At 41.5% G+C, this 17,983-nt stretch overlaps 1 protein-coding gene across 6 annotated transcripts in view; it reads left to right on the forward strand.

The window, feature by feature from the left end:
* The window catches only part of FANCD2 (FA complementation group D2), a 56,200-nt gene that overhangs the window by 8,573 nt on the left and 29,644 nt on the right, over nt 1-17,983 (forward strand). For all 6 annotated transcript variants that reach the window (XM_072876498.1, XM_072876496.1, XM_072876499.1 and 3 more), the window contains 14 exons: nt 115-193; nt 922-1,046; nt 2,855-2,942; nt 3,941-4,045; nt 5,226-5,326; nt 5,832-5,940; nt 6,680-6,715; nt 7,106-7,249; nt 8,364-8,498; nt 9,890-10,021; nt 12,084-12,191; nt 15,350-15,459; nt 16,352-16,412; nt 17,128-17,253. In XM_072876498.1, coding sequence (XP_072732599.1) covers nt 115-193; nt 922-1,046; nt 2,855-2,942; nt 3,941-4,045; nt 5,226-5,326; nt 5,832-5,940; nt 6,680-6,715; nt 7,106-7,249; nt 8,364-8,498; nt 9,890-10,021; nt 12,084-12,191; nt 15,350-15,459; nt 16,352-16,412; nt 17,128-17,253 — 1,459 coding nt within the window. The remainder of the gene's footprint in view (nt 1-114; nt 194-921; nt 1,047-2,854; nt 2,943-3,940; nt 4,046-5,225; nt 5,327-5,831; nt 5,941-6,679; nt 6,716-7,105; nt 7,250-8,363; nt 8,499-9,889; nt 10,022-12,083; nt 12,192-15,349; nt 15,460-16,351; nt 16,413-17,127; nt 17,254-17,983) is intronic.

Consider the following 17,983-nt stretch of genomic DNA (forward strand, 5'->3'; position numbering starts at 1 on the left):
TTTGATAGTTGGTTAATTTGAATTGCATCTCGTGGTCTTGCTGATCAGCAGCAAAGCTTTTGAGTCTGTCTGTAGGTCTGACTAACCTGTGTTTCACTTCTTCTGCTGTTGTAGCGTGGGCACCTTTGGAACAAATTTTCCCCGGCTCATTGTCAATCAGTTTAAATGGCTTGACAAGCTTCTTGACAGCCAGGTGGGTACTGATGGCGCAATCACATGTATGTTTTTTTCAGTCAAATTTGGAATGCCTCTTAGGTGGGATGAGATCAATTATTATGCTAATGAGAACTGATGTTGTTTTCATGTTCACATGCTGAAGGAGAGATTTAATTCTTTCTGTTTTATTATGATTGCCTTCAGTGACTTTTGAACATCCCCTTTTATTATTTGTCTTCTTCCCTTGCTGTAAGTCTCCTTTTTCACAAGTTTGTATCTGTATGTATGTATCCACATGGATGACCCTGTTTTAAAGCTGTTGCTGGCAGGAAGTTACAACCCCCTCTTGTTTAATTTTAACAGGAGATATTGGATCTTGCAAGCATCTGGGGATGAATTCTCTGTTCCTGCTTTCGTGGTTCTCTTCCTTCTTTCCCTAAGTCAGTCAGTCTCTGTGGGTTACTTTGTACTGGAGGGCTGTTACTAGATAGTCCCAGAATTAACTGAATCAAGAAGTCATATTAAACACTGAGAAGCTTGCTCTCAGTGTTGGGTTTCCCAGTTTCCTTTGCTCACCAAGATAGTTATATCCTACCTTTAAAATACCATTGTTCCATAAAAGTCTATGCTATGATTCACAGCTTCAACAGGACAATGAGTTAAGGGACAGTTGGCATAAATCCAGACATGGATTTACGAACTGCTCATGGACCGCTTGCTCACGGGGAGACTCATGCGTTTTACAAGTGTTCCTCTTGTCTGCAGGATCTCGTGAAGAATTTAATGCAGATGGTTAGTGTCTCTCCTGTACCAGTCCAGCATGATATTATCACCAGTTTACCTGAGATCCTGGAGGATTCCCAGCAAAGTGAGGTTGCCAGAGAGCTCAGGTACAGATGATTCTGGTTGGTTTGTTTGGTTTTATTTTTTTTTCTTTTCTGCTCTCTTTTCTGCTCTCTTTTCTCTCGCGTGCTGTCTGTCTGTCTGTCAAGATCTCTCTTAAAGAGAGATCTAAATGCTCCAAAAGTGCTTTTATCTAAAAAATTATTGAACTCCTGAATACCTGGATACAGCACAGGTAGAATCCAGTTAAGTACTCATTACTTTTGGTGCATCAGTCTGTGATCAGTCACTTGGATATTACAATAGACAGCTTTTGATTTGGCTTGGAATCTGCTATAGTAAGGGTCAACATTGTTTTTATTAATTAAAAAAACCCCACAACGCAATAAATGTGTGCATGAAGCAGAACTTTCTGGCTATTTTATATATGTTTCTCAAGCATATTTACTGACCCAAAGAACAGGGGGACCTAATCCTCCCAGAGAGTGCTACCTTAAGCTAGCCCTTACATCTGTCTTTTTTTATAGTGTATTCATTTTACATGATAATTTATTCAGTAGTCTTACCCTATATTTAATTATACACATCAGTGTTTCTAATTCTTATCATTACACAGATCACTTACGTTTATGCTGGTGCTAATTATCTTTTCAACCCTGTAGTTGTTATTTTAGCCTATACCTGCAAGCAGTGCATCCTGTTCCTTGTACCCTCTCAAAAGTAACTGTAGCTTTGTGTTTCCATTCTCAGTTTACTGTCTCAGCTTCTAGATAAAATCCCCATACAATGAAATTTTTTATGCTAATCAGAGTCCTCAGTTTTCTCTGTTTTCTCTACTTGCATTTTTTCAAAGCTGAGAATCTAAACAGTATCAGCAAGGCATATTTATTTTCATATTCTTAATAGCCGCTACCCATTTCTGATGTGGAAAAGTACTCATTGCTTGTTGTAATGAATTAGGGAGTATAAATAGAATTACCAGGAAGCTGAAAATGACGTGTTTTTCAACTAACACAATTCAAGTAGAACTTCTTGCTAGAGAAAGTTTATAGAAACTTAGATGGCAGCCAAGAATGATTAGGTGAATTTCGAGAAAGGAAAGTCCACAAGGCTGTTAAACACAGCTGCAGTCCCTTGGTCAAGGAGGTGCCAAACCACAGCTTGCTGGAAACCAGACCAGTTTATATCGGAAGAATTTGTAAATACTTGTCCAATTCTTAGGACAAGTATTGTCCAATTCTGTTTGTTCCCTATTGACCAGTGCTGAGAAAAGGGCGCTGAATTAAATGAATATCTGGCTGGACCTATTGTGCCTTTCATTACATGTTTGCAATTCTTAGAGCAAATACTGTGACTAGGGAAGAGGTCACACACGAGAGAGATTCAGTCTCTGGCTTTGGTGGCAATCTCAGTTACACTTTGCTGATGGCACGTCCATGGGACAGAAGTGTGGCTAGAAGGTATCAGGCCCAAGAGATGTGTGGTTAAATCATATACCAGCTATCTCACTAATTTTTTCTATTTATGGTGAACCCAGGACCTTCCAATTTTCAAGTTCTTGCTTGATGCTTGTACCAGGTCTTTGTCCATGCTCCCTGTTTTTACAAGATTTGAGAAAGGTAGATTCTTCATATCATCTTCTAATCAGCAACCATAGAATCACAATTCAGCGTGTTCAGAGAGGAGTGATAATTTAGGGAACCAGTTTTCCTTAATGCCAGTGGAATATTTTGTTGTCAGTTTTGGAGATTTTTTTTGCAGTGACCACAAAAACTACTGGAATCGTACAATTTACTAAAGACCCATTCACGGTTCTATTAAGAGCATCGTTTGTTTTCTTTTTATTGTGTATCAGCTGCTTACTAAAACAGGGCAGACGGCTAACAGTTCCAATCCTGGATGCCCTTTCTCGTCTGGATCTCGATGCAGGCCTTCTGGCTGAGGTAAGAGCTTTTACTGAGCAGTTGAACAGAACCCAGCCCCTGCTTAGCAACACGAGAGCTAGAGCTGTTTGGTCATTCAAAGTATTTTGCTAAACCTGACTCCTATAGGCTTTCAAAAGTCCTGAGCTTGCTGAAATTGGAAAGGAGTCAGAGAAGCTAAAACTGTTTTTTGAAACATGCGTGAGGGGTTCAGTGAGGAGCAGGGAGAAGGTTTCTGGCTGTTACAGTATGCATTCAGAAATTTCAAACACAGCTGTTTTAGCAAATGCAAAAGCACTTTGTCCTGCTGCAGTAAATTTTTACTGCCCATCTTAAACCTGCTTATTGTCACTATTTATTTTTTTTGAGGTACAGTGACCAGACTAGACTGCTTTATTCTAAGTAGAGGCATAGACTCTACTAAGTAGACTGGTGATTAAATAATTGCATGATCATAGTTTTTCTCTGCAGAATGCTGATAAAGGAGAAGAGATGATATGCCTTGTGTCTTCTGGACATGCTGGATTGTTGCACTTCTTGCAGTTAGGCTTCTTATGAATAGAATAAAATTGTTTCATCTGAACACATTAAATACTATTTTACATAGTCCCCAAAGGCTATGTGCTGCATAACAGGCTACACCTCTTCCGTGCTTTTCCATTTTGAAAGACAGTTAAATGATGGACTCTTCCTGGCAGTGCCAAGTGTGATGATAATGGGCAAGGGCCACAAATTACAGCCTAGGAGGTTCAGGTTGGACATTTGGAAAAATGAGTTAGGGTCTGCAGCACTGACATAAGTTATCAAAGAGGCAGCAGGGGCTGGGGCGGTTTCCTCCATCCTTGGATATCTTCAAGACTCAGTTAGCAAAGCCAAGGTCAGTCTGATCTAGTACTGACAATATTCCTGCTCTGAGCAGAAGGCTGGACTATAAGCCTCCAAAGATTCCCTCCCACTAACATAACTATGTTTCTGTGAACCATAGTCTTACAGCTGATCCAGTATTGCTTTCTCCTCAGGTCCGGCAGTCTGCCATGACCATTGTGCCTTCTGTAAAACTGGAAGATTTGCCTGTAGTAGTAAAATTCATCCTCCATAATGTCAAGGCAGCAGATGCAGTAGAGGTACAGTATTTTCTCTATACTAAAGACCAATAAGTTGTCTAATCCAGTGCGTGTTTTAACAGAGAGCAGTTGCTTCACATGCTAAGGTGTATGCTTTAATGTTTTCAAGTAAAATTTTTAATATTGTCAAGGATCAAAGTACATGTAGAAACTATATCTGTCCTTTGGCGTGCATTTGATCATGCTTTCAGGCATGAGAATTGAAACCTCCTCCTTTCTGCTGTCTGTTGCAGATTTTTCTCATTTGTTCTTAGAATTTTTTTTTTGTGTAAACATCTTAACTGAAAACAGTCAAATTGTTTTGAGTTAAACTCTTAGACTGAAAAACTGTGGTTAGGTGGCAACTTTAAGCCTTTGAATTTTATCTAAGAATTTTTCATTGTACAGACCTTCTAAGGGTTTTAAATTCCAGAAGTATCCAACAGACCTGGGACTGCAACTTGGTAATTCTCTTCTTGTTTTCTCCACTGAGTTCTGTTCTAAATCATGTTTTGGAAATGTCCCTACAAGGGTGGTTCTCCTGTTGGAGGACCATTTTCATTCTAAGATGTAAGCTTCCTCAGTTTTTCAAGTTGCTTTATGTAAGGAAACATACTCAGAATATTTTTAAAATGAACCAGATGTGTTTTGTCAAGCCAGCCTTGCTGAACTATTGAACATGCTTTTTTTTTATACTTGGAGAAAGCCTCAGCTTAAGCCAGATGTGGATTTTGATCTGCCCAAATCTTTCAGGGAGACCACTGTGAAAACAGCATGCATATAACATGCAACCCAGTCTGTGCTGATCCACTACAATTTGACAACAGTTAAATTGGTAAATTGATATGCCTCAGAATTCCTGTGGCTGTCATATATCTTGCTCTGCTGCTAAACACAATAATACTAGTTCACAGCAACATACAGCAGATATAGGTGGGAATTTAATGGAGTAAATCTTAAGAAATCCTCTTCTGCTTTCTGCATGCATGTGCATGACAGTGAAAAGCAAAGTGTGGCTGGTTCACTTTTTAAGTATAAAAAAAAAAAGTTTGAGCATGGTTAAATGCTTATAAGTCTTTACAAATACATGAGTCTTTGATCTGTAATTTTAAGGTTATTCTCTGAGGTTGCGTTTTCTTTTCCTCAGCCTTTTCTTTCCTCATACATCGCAGTGATTTGTGCTGGAATTTGTGTTTTACAGGTGATTTCTGATCTTCGTAAGAGCTTGGATCTGTCATCATGTGTTCTGCCCCTGCAGATCCTAGGTTCCCAGAAGAAGCTTAAAAGCCAAGTCCAGGCCAGGTACTTGAGCTGATTTACATGATTCTCCAAGGGTAAGATGGGACAAGAGAACTTCGCTTCCTCTTTATCTGGTCTCTCTGGCACACATGGTTACATACACAAGCCTAATTTATCCCAAATAAAGTTCCTGACATCTTTATTCCTTCCTGCTTGGTGCTAATAATAACACATTAGTCAATCCTTGTGGAGCCGGCTTCCCCTGCCATGCATATAGTTCCTTTTGAGCCATCTGCATCCATGTCTGCCTGGGGGTATGCAACTCCATTTATAATAATGTTGCTGCTAGTTCATCTGTTCTAAGTTCCCTCCAGTATGTCTTTGGTTGATTCTGCATCCTCTGCTTCCACCCTTTTCTGAAACTCTCTTCTGAAACTCCCTATCTTTGCTAGAGCATTCCCTCTAGAGAATGGCTGCCTTAAGTAACTGCTGTGACTGCTAGGCTGCCTTGTTCCTTTTACTACAGTATTTACAATGACTGAGTCTCCTCCTTTCTGATCGTTTACAGTTCTTCCATGAGCCAAGTAACCACCAGCCAAAATTGTGTGAAGCTACTTTTTGATGTGATCAAGTTAGCTGTGAGATTTCAGAAAGATGTCTCTGAAGCTTGGATTAAGGTAAGATGCTTCAGTCCTTGTTTCCTTATTTAATTGGACTCCTAGGTTGAGCCTGAGCCTTTCTTGTAATCAAATGTGATATCAAAACACAAATGTTAGCCCTTCATTTTGCTGATACAGATTTCATTCTGTGCTCCAAATTAGCAGTGCTTTTTCATGAGTCTGCTTTCTTCCTCAGTTACTAATTTCACAGTGCTTGCAGGATGGCCACTGGGCTCCACTGTACAGACCCCAAATCTTGAAATGCAGGATAATGCATTTCTGCATGTTCATGAGAGAGTTTTGGAAAAAATAATCTTAGGGTTTTTTCTGTCTGCAAGAGAGCAAAAACGTATACCTGTATGTTGAGACTGAGCCTTAAGGTGCTTGAAAATGTCCAGCAAGAGATTAATATTGGCAGGTATTGGGCTAAATTTAATTTTAAAATGCATTTCAGTGTAAACCATGAGACTGTTTCTTGTTTTCAGCCTTTCATTGCTCAGTACCTTAGTTCTTTTTTCAAGCCTGATGTTATTTGAGAAAGTCCTCATTCAAGCTGAATTTTTGTGCTGGTTTTTTAAGTGCCTCCTGGATTTTCTGCTGTTGGCAAGATCCAGTTTGCTGGCTTTGATGGCTGTCCTGTTGTAGAGGAGAGAAATCTGTGAGCAGTATTTCTTTTGGTGTCTGCCTTTTTTGATTTGGTTTTGGAATATATTATTGTACTCTAGCATAACAGCTTTCTTGGTTTTTTTGCTCTTAGGCTATTGAGAACAGCATGTCTGTATCTGACCATAAGGTAATACTTCTGTATCTGCACTTGTCTCTGGGAGTGTCGTCTTCTGTTGGTGTTTTCAAGGGCTTTCTTCGTGGTTGTAGATGAAGAGATTTTTCTAGTTGGAACAGAAACTGCCAGTGCATGGGTGGTTCTTTTGGTATTTGACTTGTTCCTAGTGTAACAGCTATCCATTTTCTTTGTAACTCTTAGTTCATACCTTCTAAATGTCAAGGGACAGACTTACCCTGCTTTAATTCTGTCCTGTTGGACTGATGAGGTTTTTCTACAGTTGTGGTGGTCGGGGCTTTTTGAGGTCTTGATTTTCTTCTCAGTTTGATTTCAAAGTGTGTAGTTGTCTGGACTGTTTAATATCTTTTCAGCATAATGATTAGTGGTTATTTCCTCAAAAAGGTTCTGGATCTGATAGTTTTGCTGCTAATCCATTCTACAAACACCAAGAACAGGAAACAAACTGAGAAAGTATTGAGGAGCAAAATTCGACTGGGCTGCATGCCAGAACAGCTGATGCAGAATGCCTTCCAAAATCATTCAATGGTCAGTGCTGATTCTGCTTTGAGACTCCCTCTTCTCTTTTATCTCTGAAAGTTGTCAGATAATGATTTTATCCTGTGCTGCATTATTTATACTGTTCCTGTTATGTACACTTACTTCTGCTTTTTAATTTTTGGTCCCAGATCAGTCTCCCAAGGCACATGTCCTCTGTTGTAACTGTCACATGGTTTTTTTAGAGATGAGCTTTCCTCAGAATTGGATGGGCTTTTTATTTTGGCACAAAACCTCTCAGCCTAAGAGATGTGGTCTAGCCCAGGATCTCTACTGTGTGTTCCAGACATGCTGTTGTCTCCCACAGTATTTTTAGAAGTTCATATGTTTACATGCACCGTTTTTCAAGTGTAATGGTTTCTAGGTCTAAATATGTGTATATATATTGGGCATATGTTTGTAATGTAAATTACCATTTACTATGAGAAAACTGAAAAGATCAACAAAAAATGACACAGTGCTGCTTGTTGGAGGTAGAGGGCAGATGAGAAACACTGAGTTATGAATGTAAAATCAATTAATTGAACTATAATAATGCCTTATGTAGGCACATTTTATTCTGAGTATACCTGGGTTTAATTCAGTTTTAGTTTAACTCCCTTCCAGAATAAGTTAAGACAAAGCAAATTAGGCCACTTTACATCTGAATAAGAGCTTGTTGTTCAAAGGAGCTCTATGTGATTAAGCTAACTTTAAAAGTTAACTTAGATTTTTCTGAGTATCTTGATGTAGTGGAGTCCTTCCGTTAAAGTAAGGCCAAGAGTGTGTCTGTCCTGGGGCTTTTGTATAGTGGTACATTGCTGTAATGTGACTTCCCTGGTGTCACCCTTAAGGGATATGCTGCTGTGAGCTCTGCAGCTTTGCAGGTTGGCTTCTTAACCAATCTGTAAATCCTTTGTGTAGAGAAGGTTGGAGAAACCCATTCTAGTGTGTCTTATCTGCTCTTGTTGCCTGTTAGTGCAAGAGAGGACAGTCAGAGAAGGCAGAAAGCACCTACTAAATTAGGCAAAGTATTTAGGATGAGCAGCAGCACACACTTTATTTAGGGAGCTGAGTGTGTTTAAAATGAGCAGCAATAATCTCTTCCACGATGTCTGTATTTCAGGTTATCAAAGACTTCTTCCCTTCAATCCTAGCACTTGCTCAGATGTTTCTGCACTCTGCACACCCAGCCGTAGTCTCCTTTGGCAGCTGCATGTACAAACAAGCTTTTGCAGCCTTTGACTCTTACTGCCAGCAGGTATAGTGTGATGGATGGCATCTGGTTTATTTGTGTTTGCACTTTGTTCTAGGGTGTATGTTGTTATCCTTTAGGGGAAGAGGATTTGGAGAGAGGTCTATGCTGTAGAGTAGGCCAAGCAGAAGATGGGGAAAAGTCACAGCAAGACTCCGGTAGCAAGTGACTCAAGCACAGAGACTGCTGGGAGGAGCAGGGAGCAAACAGGCAGGCCTCAGAAGTGACAGAATGAAAAATACTTCTGGAGCAGAGGGGACTGTGCTGGGTTTGCTGCAATTCAGAAAGCAAACAAATTGACTAAGATCTAGCCAGGACGTCAGGACTGGCCCCCAGGGTCACGGAGGAGATTTGTTCATAAATCCATATTCCTATTCTGTCTTACCTAGTCACTTTGAGCATCCTCTAGTTTAAAAAGCCATTGTTATAGTTTGTATTGAAACTTTTTTCCCTTTCCTTGGATAACTTACTGTGATGAAAAAGTTTACACAGATTTCCCTCAGAGCTTTGAGCAACTTGGACTCCTTCTGCGTACTCTGAAATAATGACAGACTGAGCTCTGAGCATGAGTTCCTACAGACATGCTGACATCAGAAAATGTGGGGATTGAAGACAGCTCTGCACAAGCTTTTGAATGTATTTGCACTTTTTTCGGCACAGTGTATTTATAATTAAGACTGTTCCTAGCATTGTATCTGTATTACTTATTACAGCAAACTTAACAAATAGACAAACAAAAAAGCAACTGGGAAAAACCTGAGATGTGAAGGCATACAGTGTCATCTGCAACAAGCTAGAGAGTCTAGTAATATCTTGAGATGTTAAGAGTTTCAAAAGAGGATGGCTGTATTAGCAATTAGTGTCACAGAAAAGACCCAGAGCCACAGACGGTGGATGGGAGTGGAGAGAGATCCCTGTCCAGAAGTCAACTGAAGTAAGGCCATAAAAAGATTTTTGAAACAAAAATGTCAATTTTGAACTGCTGGTGATAAAGATTATTAAGACACTGGAACTGCTGAAGTTAGTGGCGATGTATTCCTGGGTAAGGTGCAGTGTTTTGTGCGCCTAAAAAAAATAGGGTAGATTTTTGTCATCATATGTGATAGAAGCAAAAAGCCAGAGCTGCAGCAGTGTTAGCAAGCAGGCAGGAAAAATTTGGTGAAGAGCTGCTTTATGGAATCATGGGATCTTTTAGAACTGAATAAAATTCAGGCTCAAGGAGAAAGAATATTGTGGATATCAGGAATTAAAGAACAAACCGAGAAGGGACTTAGAATAATATGGTTGAGTTTCAGGATGATTATCTGTACTTGATCAACATATTCTATAGGAGCACAACAGAGCAGACATTTTTCTGTTGACATTTCACTATGGTTTCTCTGGGGCTTTTTTCTCAGGAGGTTGTGACTGCTTTGGTGACTCACGTGTGCAGTGGAAATGAGACAGAATTGGACATTTCTCTAGATGTGCTCACTGATCTGGTGGTGCTGCACACATCCCTTCTGATGCGCTATGCCACCTTCGTGAAGGTATGAATATTTCTGGGGGCATACTACATTTCAGGACCCTTACACCACTTTGCCCCAGATCCAGAATGGGTCAATACTTTTCAGAAATAGAGGTAATGGAACAACTCATACCTGTAAAGCTATCTGTCTTGAGAAATGTAGTGGTCAGAAGTGAAAGGTATCTACTATGAAAGGGTGAGCTGTAAGATAGGACTGTTATGATTTTTTGACAGAGGAAATGGAGATAGACAAAGAAAAAAAGTTATCCTTCCCTGTAACTGGAGAATGCTTAAATTGCAGGCATGGAATGACACCTGTGATGGAAGGAAAATGCTGTCTTTATTAACATCAGCTATTTCAAATACTTGGCAAAAACCTGCCCCCTTTGTGGACTGCCTGTTCTACCACATTGAAAGACTGACAGTACTTTAGCCAGTATGTGAATCCTAAAACAAAAATCTTGGCAGGGACGGGAAAAGACTTACATCCTAAAATTTAAAAGAAGAAAGTACTCAAAGGGGAGGGAAAAAAAGGGTTCTTAACTCCTAAGGGTGACAAGCAGGGTCAGGCCTGCCCAGTTGCCTGTTTCCAAAAGTAGTAAAAGTGGAGATCCAGGGAAGAGCAAAACAGCAAGGCAAGCACGTAGCAATGCTTTTCTTGAACACTCCCCCATCTGTGGTGATTTGTAGCTTAAGGACATCCTGTATTTAAGAGCCTTGGAAGAGTATGGGTATGTGTATTCCCCCCCCATCCCTCTGACTTTTTTCATGCCCACTTGGTGTCAGTGGATTCTGTAGTTTAAGTACACACTGTAGGAAAGCTATATACTTTTTGCTGTTTAGCTGGTTGATTGTTAAATTTACATTGCTTGCTTAAAATATGCTAAAAAAAGCATTAAGATCTGCCATAAGAATTTGCAATGCAATCTGTCACACATTCAATGGGTATAACAGGAAGAAATAGGACTTGCTTGCCTCCTGGCAGAGGGAGGATGTGATAAGGACTCAGGGTTGAAAGTAGTCCTTGAAAGAGACAACCTAAAACTCCTGCTCGTAATTGAATGCGTTGTCAGAAGTGCAATGGGGAGTATTTGACCACAGCAGTCTGCTGAGACCTGTTGACCTTCCTCCTGATCTTGTTTGCATGTTCTTGTGCTGGCAGATCATTTACAGATTATGGTTTCTATGGACTGATCTTTGATAGATTACCAAAACTTGTACGTGAAACACATTAATTGATGATCTGGCCAGACCTTAAGGTCTGGCAGTGCACCATGTTTGGCACGCATCCCAGAGGTGGTTGAGACACTAGCCAGTTACCTGTACAAAGACCTGTAGAGCTGCAGATGCCTGGCATATTTGACACTGAGCTGGAGCCTCTCCAGCACAGAGAGAACATGCAGATCTTAGCACAAATCATCTCCCCAAACAGCTATTTTTTAATCTTAAAGCTGTGGGTGAATTTTCCTGAGGGATGCAAAAGTGGTTATGTAATCCTGTCAAACTCAACACCTCGTTTCAAATCCTGCTCGAGGTTGGTCAGTAGTAGGAGAAAAATAATGGCAGCAAAATGCCGTGTCGGTGGTAGGAAAGCTAGCGTGGCTCTGGGAAACAGTTGGACTGTTTTTCACTGAAGCACTGGAAGAAGAAATATCCTGAGAATGCCAGCCAGCACAGAAAATTCCACCCCTAAATTGTTAACAACTTGACTGTTACAGGGCTTGTAATGGAAATATTAGAAAAAAAAACCCATAAAGTTCATTTTGTCAAATACTTTGAATGCTGTGACCAAACCTGTGATAGAAGATAAATAGCTGTCACTAATGGGAGTGGAGCGCTCCCAAAATTCTTATGGTAGCCAGATTGTTCTTCCCATTCACCCTCCGATAGAATGAACTGCAATAATTGAGGCCAGAGCAATAGTTCTGCGTTTATGTTTGTTTAATTTGAATGTAGCTTTTTGCTGCCTGTCCAAAAAAAGTGAAGTTAATTGGCTTCCCTGCGCGTGACAATTGGTGTATTATTGGGAACATGGAAAGGGATTCTTGATATATCTGAGCTAGTTTGTGGCTTCTTTCTTGCAGACCATTTTAGACTCTACACAGAAACTGAATCCATGCCAGATCAGGAAGCTTTTCTACATTCTCAGCACACTAGCATTCAGCCAGAGGCAAGAAGGAAGCTATATTCAGGTAAGTAGAGACACAACAGAAAGGAGTTCAGGCTGTACCTTGGTTCTTTTTGCTAGGTTAACTTCTAGAGGTTTTGTTGTGCAAATAGTGGCCTCATCTATGAACAGTGATTGATGTCAGGATGTCCTTCAGCTTAATATTCTCTTCTCCCCAACTGTCTGCAAGCCAGGTTGTGGCTCCAGACTTTCCTACCCCGTATAGCAAGGGCTCATCACAGTGACTGCATACCTCGCATCTTTCCCGGAAAGGTGGTCTTCTCTTGCACATCTAAGAAAGGTAGAGTTGGATAGAAATGTTGGTGGAAGGGGACCGATGGCAGTCTGTAATCTAACCTCCCAGTCAAGGTGGGATTATCACCAACATGATAACAGGTTGGCTGTGGCTTTGTCTAGCTGAGCCTTGAAGACTTGCAAAAGTGTAAATTCAGCAGCCTCTTTGTGAAGCTTTGTTTCTCCATCACTTGGAAGCATTCAGAAAGCATAGTTCAGCTGCTTCCCCAAGATGTTAATCTCGATTCAGCTGCTTAATGTTTGTACACCAGAGACAACGAAGACACTCATGTTAGAAGAAATGAGCTACACAGAACAGAGGACTCTGCTGTGAAGTGGTAGACTTCACACCTTTTGTGCCTCTAGTTTAAACACGAGAAGCTATCAAACCTGGTCTGTCTAAATTCATATTCATTTTACATAGGATACCTTGTATGACTCAGTTGCAGCATAATAGTGATGGTATCAGATACTTTTGTCTGGATTTCTGGCTCCTTGAGCATGGCAGTGATCAGATAAAGATAAAGAAATACCTCAAAGACATTTATTCCACAATGGAGATGTCTGGTTTTAAAATTTTCCCATTTGTAAAGCTCAGCTCCTAGAAATTAGGATTATTTGTCTGTCTTTGAGTCCCTGCATAGTTTTGAGTTGTAGGTATGTTTGCACATGCTAGCTTGAGACTATAAAGGAAAACTGCTCTTCCTCTCTTCCTGATTGGTCCGTGGCATGTAAAACAGCATGTCTGTAGTCATTTTTTCCCACTCACCCTGTTAAGATGGAGCTCTTCACTGCCAAAATTTCCAGTTGTATGGTAGGTTCAGCTCCTTTCTGAACTACTTTCCTCAGTAATTCCCCCCCCCCGCCCCCATGTCTGTCTGTCTTAGGTGCAACTTGTGAAAATTGCCTTGGCAACATACAAGGTGACTTTGCAGCCCAGAAGGACTAGCTGTCAGGAGGAAGTGTTCTGCCTGTCACCCTCATAAACTGCAAAAAGGAAGGGAGGAGTGTAAGCTCTAGAATTTATTCTGAGCTGAGAGTTTGTGACTGTAGGGGTCCAAGGTTGGCAGTTTGACTCTGTCCTCAGTGATACCAAAGACTCAGGAGTAGATCACCAAACAAATCAGTATCCTGGGAGCCAAATTCCTCTTTGCCTTCTCTTAACTGTACTTCTAAAACCAATGCTTCTTGGACACAAGGATCTCTACAGGCAGATTAGGCATTTGTCCTTGCACTGCACAGGTCATTCCAGAGGCATCTTGCCTAGTGAAGGTGAAGAAAAGATGGCATAACCACGTACTGTCCTTTTCTCTGCTACCAGTTTGATCTTGTTAGCACGGGTAGTTTGCGTAGCATAACTCAAGCCTTCATCTCCTCTGTCTCAAAACCCCTCTCTGGTCAGAGCTTGCACTTTCATGCAGCCCTCAATCCCTGAGGATCTCTGTATGGGCCAACCTCCTCCTTTGCAGGACCAGCAGGAAGAGTTAATAAGAATTAATGCAACCAGGGCTGTTTTGATTCCATAATGTTTTTCAGTGGCCTGCAAGATCTTTGCTGCTTTTATGAAGCTGCTTCTGAGCTCACACATGCTCTGTTGCAGTCTGAGAATGCTGCTCCTCATAACAGGGATGCTGCTCGTCTGCAGTGATTGCTGCTTAAGCTAGGAATAGGACTGTTGCTAACTGGCTAAAATAAGCGGGTTTTCTGCTTAGTGCATCCATTGTTCCATCCCTGCTTTGAAATCAATTACTTCCTGATATCTACTTTTAGATATCAGGAAGCTGAGCTGTTCCTTAGCTTTGGTTAGGACCCACTTGGCATCCCTCTCCCATGATTGTTGGGGTTAGCTTAGCTAAGGTTTCTGTCTTTTTTCACCTACAGTTTATCAGTTTAAGGGATCAGGCAGAACATATCCCTTTGTCAGAGACACTATTCTGGACTTCTTGGTGGCTGTCCTGTTGTAGCCTCTGGTCAGCTGTTCCATCCTCATCTCTCAAGATGAGGGCTTTCTTGATTAGCATTCCTCTGCCAGCAGTGCAGGTGCGGCTTGGATTCCTGTGGCTGATTTGCTACACAGTCTTCTGTGCTTTGCCTTCGATCTCTTCGGCCAGTACGAGACTTCTCATCCAGAAGACTGGTGTCTCAACTTTTTTGAAGCATCACACTTCTAGGACTGAGTATGCTTCATGCTCTCAGTGTCAGGAGACCTCTTAGTCTATCATTAGTGGTCCAGACTTTCAGAAGTCTTCCAAACTGTTTGTGTCCATTTTGGGAAAGTGCAGCCAATCAGCTGCTTGACACAGCTGTTGAAATAGAGCATGCTGCATTGAGAACTGCCGTGGGCTTACGGAGCTGCTGCAAAGAAACCTTTACAACTGTGCAGACCACACTTGCCCACAGCCAGGGGACAAGGGAGGCAGCCTGAGAAATGTCTTAATCCCGGGCGTCTGGTGTGCTGTTACCTACAGCTCTCTTTGGACCTTCAACAAAAACTGCTTCATCCCTCAGCCTCCTGAAGTTGACAGTGTTTAGGAGGGCAGCTCTGCAGCTGCTGTTTGTGTGTGAAGGGCTCCAAGACCATCTGCTATTTTTTTTGTAATATATTCTTCTATTGATTATAGATGAAACCTGGACCAACTACATGTTCTGTGTAGTAATTAGAGCAAAGTCAAAGCAAGTCACTTTTAATGCTGTTTGCAACCTTACCTAGAGTTGTGACCAGTATTTTTGTAATAATCACAGAATGTGCGTTCCTTTTGCAAAGCTGTAATCCCAATAAACCATCCCCCTGCAGCCTTTGGAGATGACATGAAGTGAAGATGCCAAGAGGATTGTGAGCAATGCACACAAGTACCTCTGTTGTGACGTGGTCTGTGTCTTTCTTTTTAGGATGATATGCACATGGTGATCAGGAAATGGCTCTCCAGCACAGTTCCCAACCACAAACAAATGGGGATTATTGGTGCCGTTACCATGATAGGCAGCGTGGCATTAAAAAGGTGAGAGAGAATGTAGCAAAGATGAATTTAACATGCTTTCAGTTCAGACCAAACTGGGAGTGGGACAAAGAAAGGGGGGCACTGACTTCTTGCTCATGCACATCTTGGTCAAATCTAGGAACTTAAAACTCTTTTCTGCTGACTGCAGTATTTGGGGTTATCACCTGTTTAATACTGCTCACCTGCTGCTAATGTCTAAGGCATCCAGAATTTCTTGTTAATGCCTATTCATTGATGTTTTGACTGGCACCAGCAGGACCTATTGCTTGGAAAAAAGTTTGAACACTGTGGTGGACTGACTGCAGATCAGCTTCTGACACTAAGGATGAATAACCTAGTGTGCTCCATGTTTGAATACAGGAAAATCTAAAAGGGAAGCAAGGAGAAAGATTGTTACTGCTGTGCTGGGCATTGGCATGACAATTTCCAATGTACTGTATAAATAATTTATGAACAGCATTCATAAGCTGGGCAAACTCCTGATAAGAGCTGTGACAAAGATTAAAGCACCTGGAAAATAAGAATTTGACTGGTATTGGGAAGTATTATGTAGCTCGCTGATTTTGCACTTCTTAATAAAATGCCTTTGCTGTTTATTACGTGAAGAGAAAAGCCCATCTTAGCTCCAGGCCCTGAGTCAGTGGACTTCATCATGGGGATGACTAGAGGGCTTTAGGTTTCAACAGGTTAGAAAAAGCATATCCTTGAAGAAGATACTGAGTCTTGTCCTCAAGGTCCCAAACAGCAGCATGTCTCTTCCTAATAATGTTCCAAAGAACATATTTTTCATGCATAATTCCCCAGTTTCTGGAGAGAGAACCTTGTGTGTGTGATGGGTTTTGCCATCTCTTAAGTGTTGTGCAACAAAAGCAAGGTTATCAATTGCTTTCAGAAATGAAGGAGATGGTAGTTCATTGGAGAGGCCAGAGCTGAACAGCGAGCGAGATGGCCAGGTGAGTACCAAGAATGGGACAGTGTGGGAGGGAGGGATGATGGTCAGCAAGGAGGTGGGTGTGACTGGAAACACAGTCCTAGGTGAAGTAGTATGTGTGTAGCTTTGCTGGGTCTGGGATTCTTGTACATTGACTGCAGAGCCAAGAATCTATTAAAAATTGTTTTGGAGAAACAAAGAACTGTATTAAGATAGCACCCGCTGGTCCTGCCTACGGCTAGTCCAGGACAAGCAGTACTGCAGCCATCTAGTGAAAGTCTTCTATCCAGATGTTATTTCAAACACAAAGGAAAGAAACAGGACAATCTGCTTCAGTGAGCCAAAGGCAACCTTCGCCTTCCTCTCAGCTTGGCAGTGATGCCTGTCAGGCCATCTAGAGAAAGTAATTCTGCTGTACAGGGTTGGCTTAGCCTTGGCCTCTTTCCTTAATTCCTGTTGAAGAACCTTCTAGCAGGCTGGCACTCTATTTAAGGGTGGTCCTGGACAGACTCTTGTGTTATTTCATGGTGGAGCAGGGCCAGGACCTTAAAGGACCCATGTTCCTTCTTAAAACTGGGTCTTTGCAAGACCAGTCACCATGGGCTCTTACCCTAGAGATGAAGCTTTGCATATGCCTCAGGGTAAATTAGTGTAAAAGGGGGAGGGACTCAAGGTAAAAGCTTGAGTGGGATCCATTTACCGTACCCATTTCTGCAGACTGCTCTCTCTCCTTTCAGCTTTCTACCTTGCTGGACCTTGTGGGCTTCTGCTGTGAGCAAACACCAGAGGTCTTGGCTCTGTACTACGATGAACTTGCCAGTTTGATTGAGAAGCAGAAGGGGAATTTGGACTTGCAGCTCCTGGTACGTTGCAGAGTAGTTTGAACTTAATTGCTTAAATGAGTTCTTCAGAAACATGATGTTTTTCAGGCATTGGCAGGACAGAGTCAGTGTGAGGATTTCACTCCAGTCTGAGAACTCTTTTTTTCTTCTAGGCATTCTTAAGTTTCCTGCAAGAGATTGATCAGATACAAAATCCTCTTTCAGCGCGCTCAGGGTTTTTTTGATTGTGGCAGATTACTCATTGTGCTTTAACAGCTTCCTTTATGTGAACTTTTACATGACAACAGGGAGCTTTTTAATGGAAATTAAATGACACTTCAGAGCTGCTTTTAAGATTCATAGATAAAAGTAGAATCTGAAAGAACTTTAAACTTAGTATTGAAATTGGCTTCTGGTCAGACTATTAAGGCTATCTGATGCCTAAGGACTTGGAAGAGCCACAGTCATTTATGGCAGTAAGTAAATAAAAGGTATTTATGGTAATAAGAGGTTTGTGAAGGCCACTGGACAGCTTTTTCTTCTTGCTGGGAACTCTTTTAGCATGTGTGAGGGCTGCTGTGGAATCAGTCACTCACTGTGGCACAAGTGCTCTCTGCACCTGCTGGTTATGGAACGGAGGAACTGCATGTTAGAACAAGGGAAGGCAACCAGGGAGCTGTGAAGTGCTGGTGGTCACTCTAAATGCTCTGTGCCTAGGGCTAGAAATGCCAGTCTCCTGAGGTCCAACTGAGTGCTCCAAGGAGGAAAAGCA

This window comes from Ciconia boyciana, chromosome 11 (genome assembly GCF_034638445.1).
Source record: "Ciconia boyciana chromosome 11, ASM3463844v1, whole genome shotgun sequence".
In the NCBI taxonomy this organism is placed as follows: domain Eukaryota; kingdom Metazoa; phylum Chordata; class Aves; order Ciconiiformes; family Ciconiidae; genus Ciconia; species Ciconia boyciana.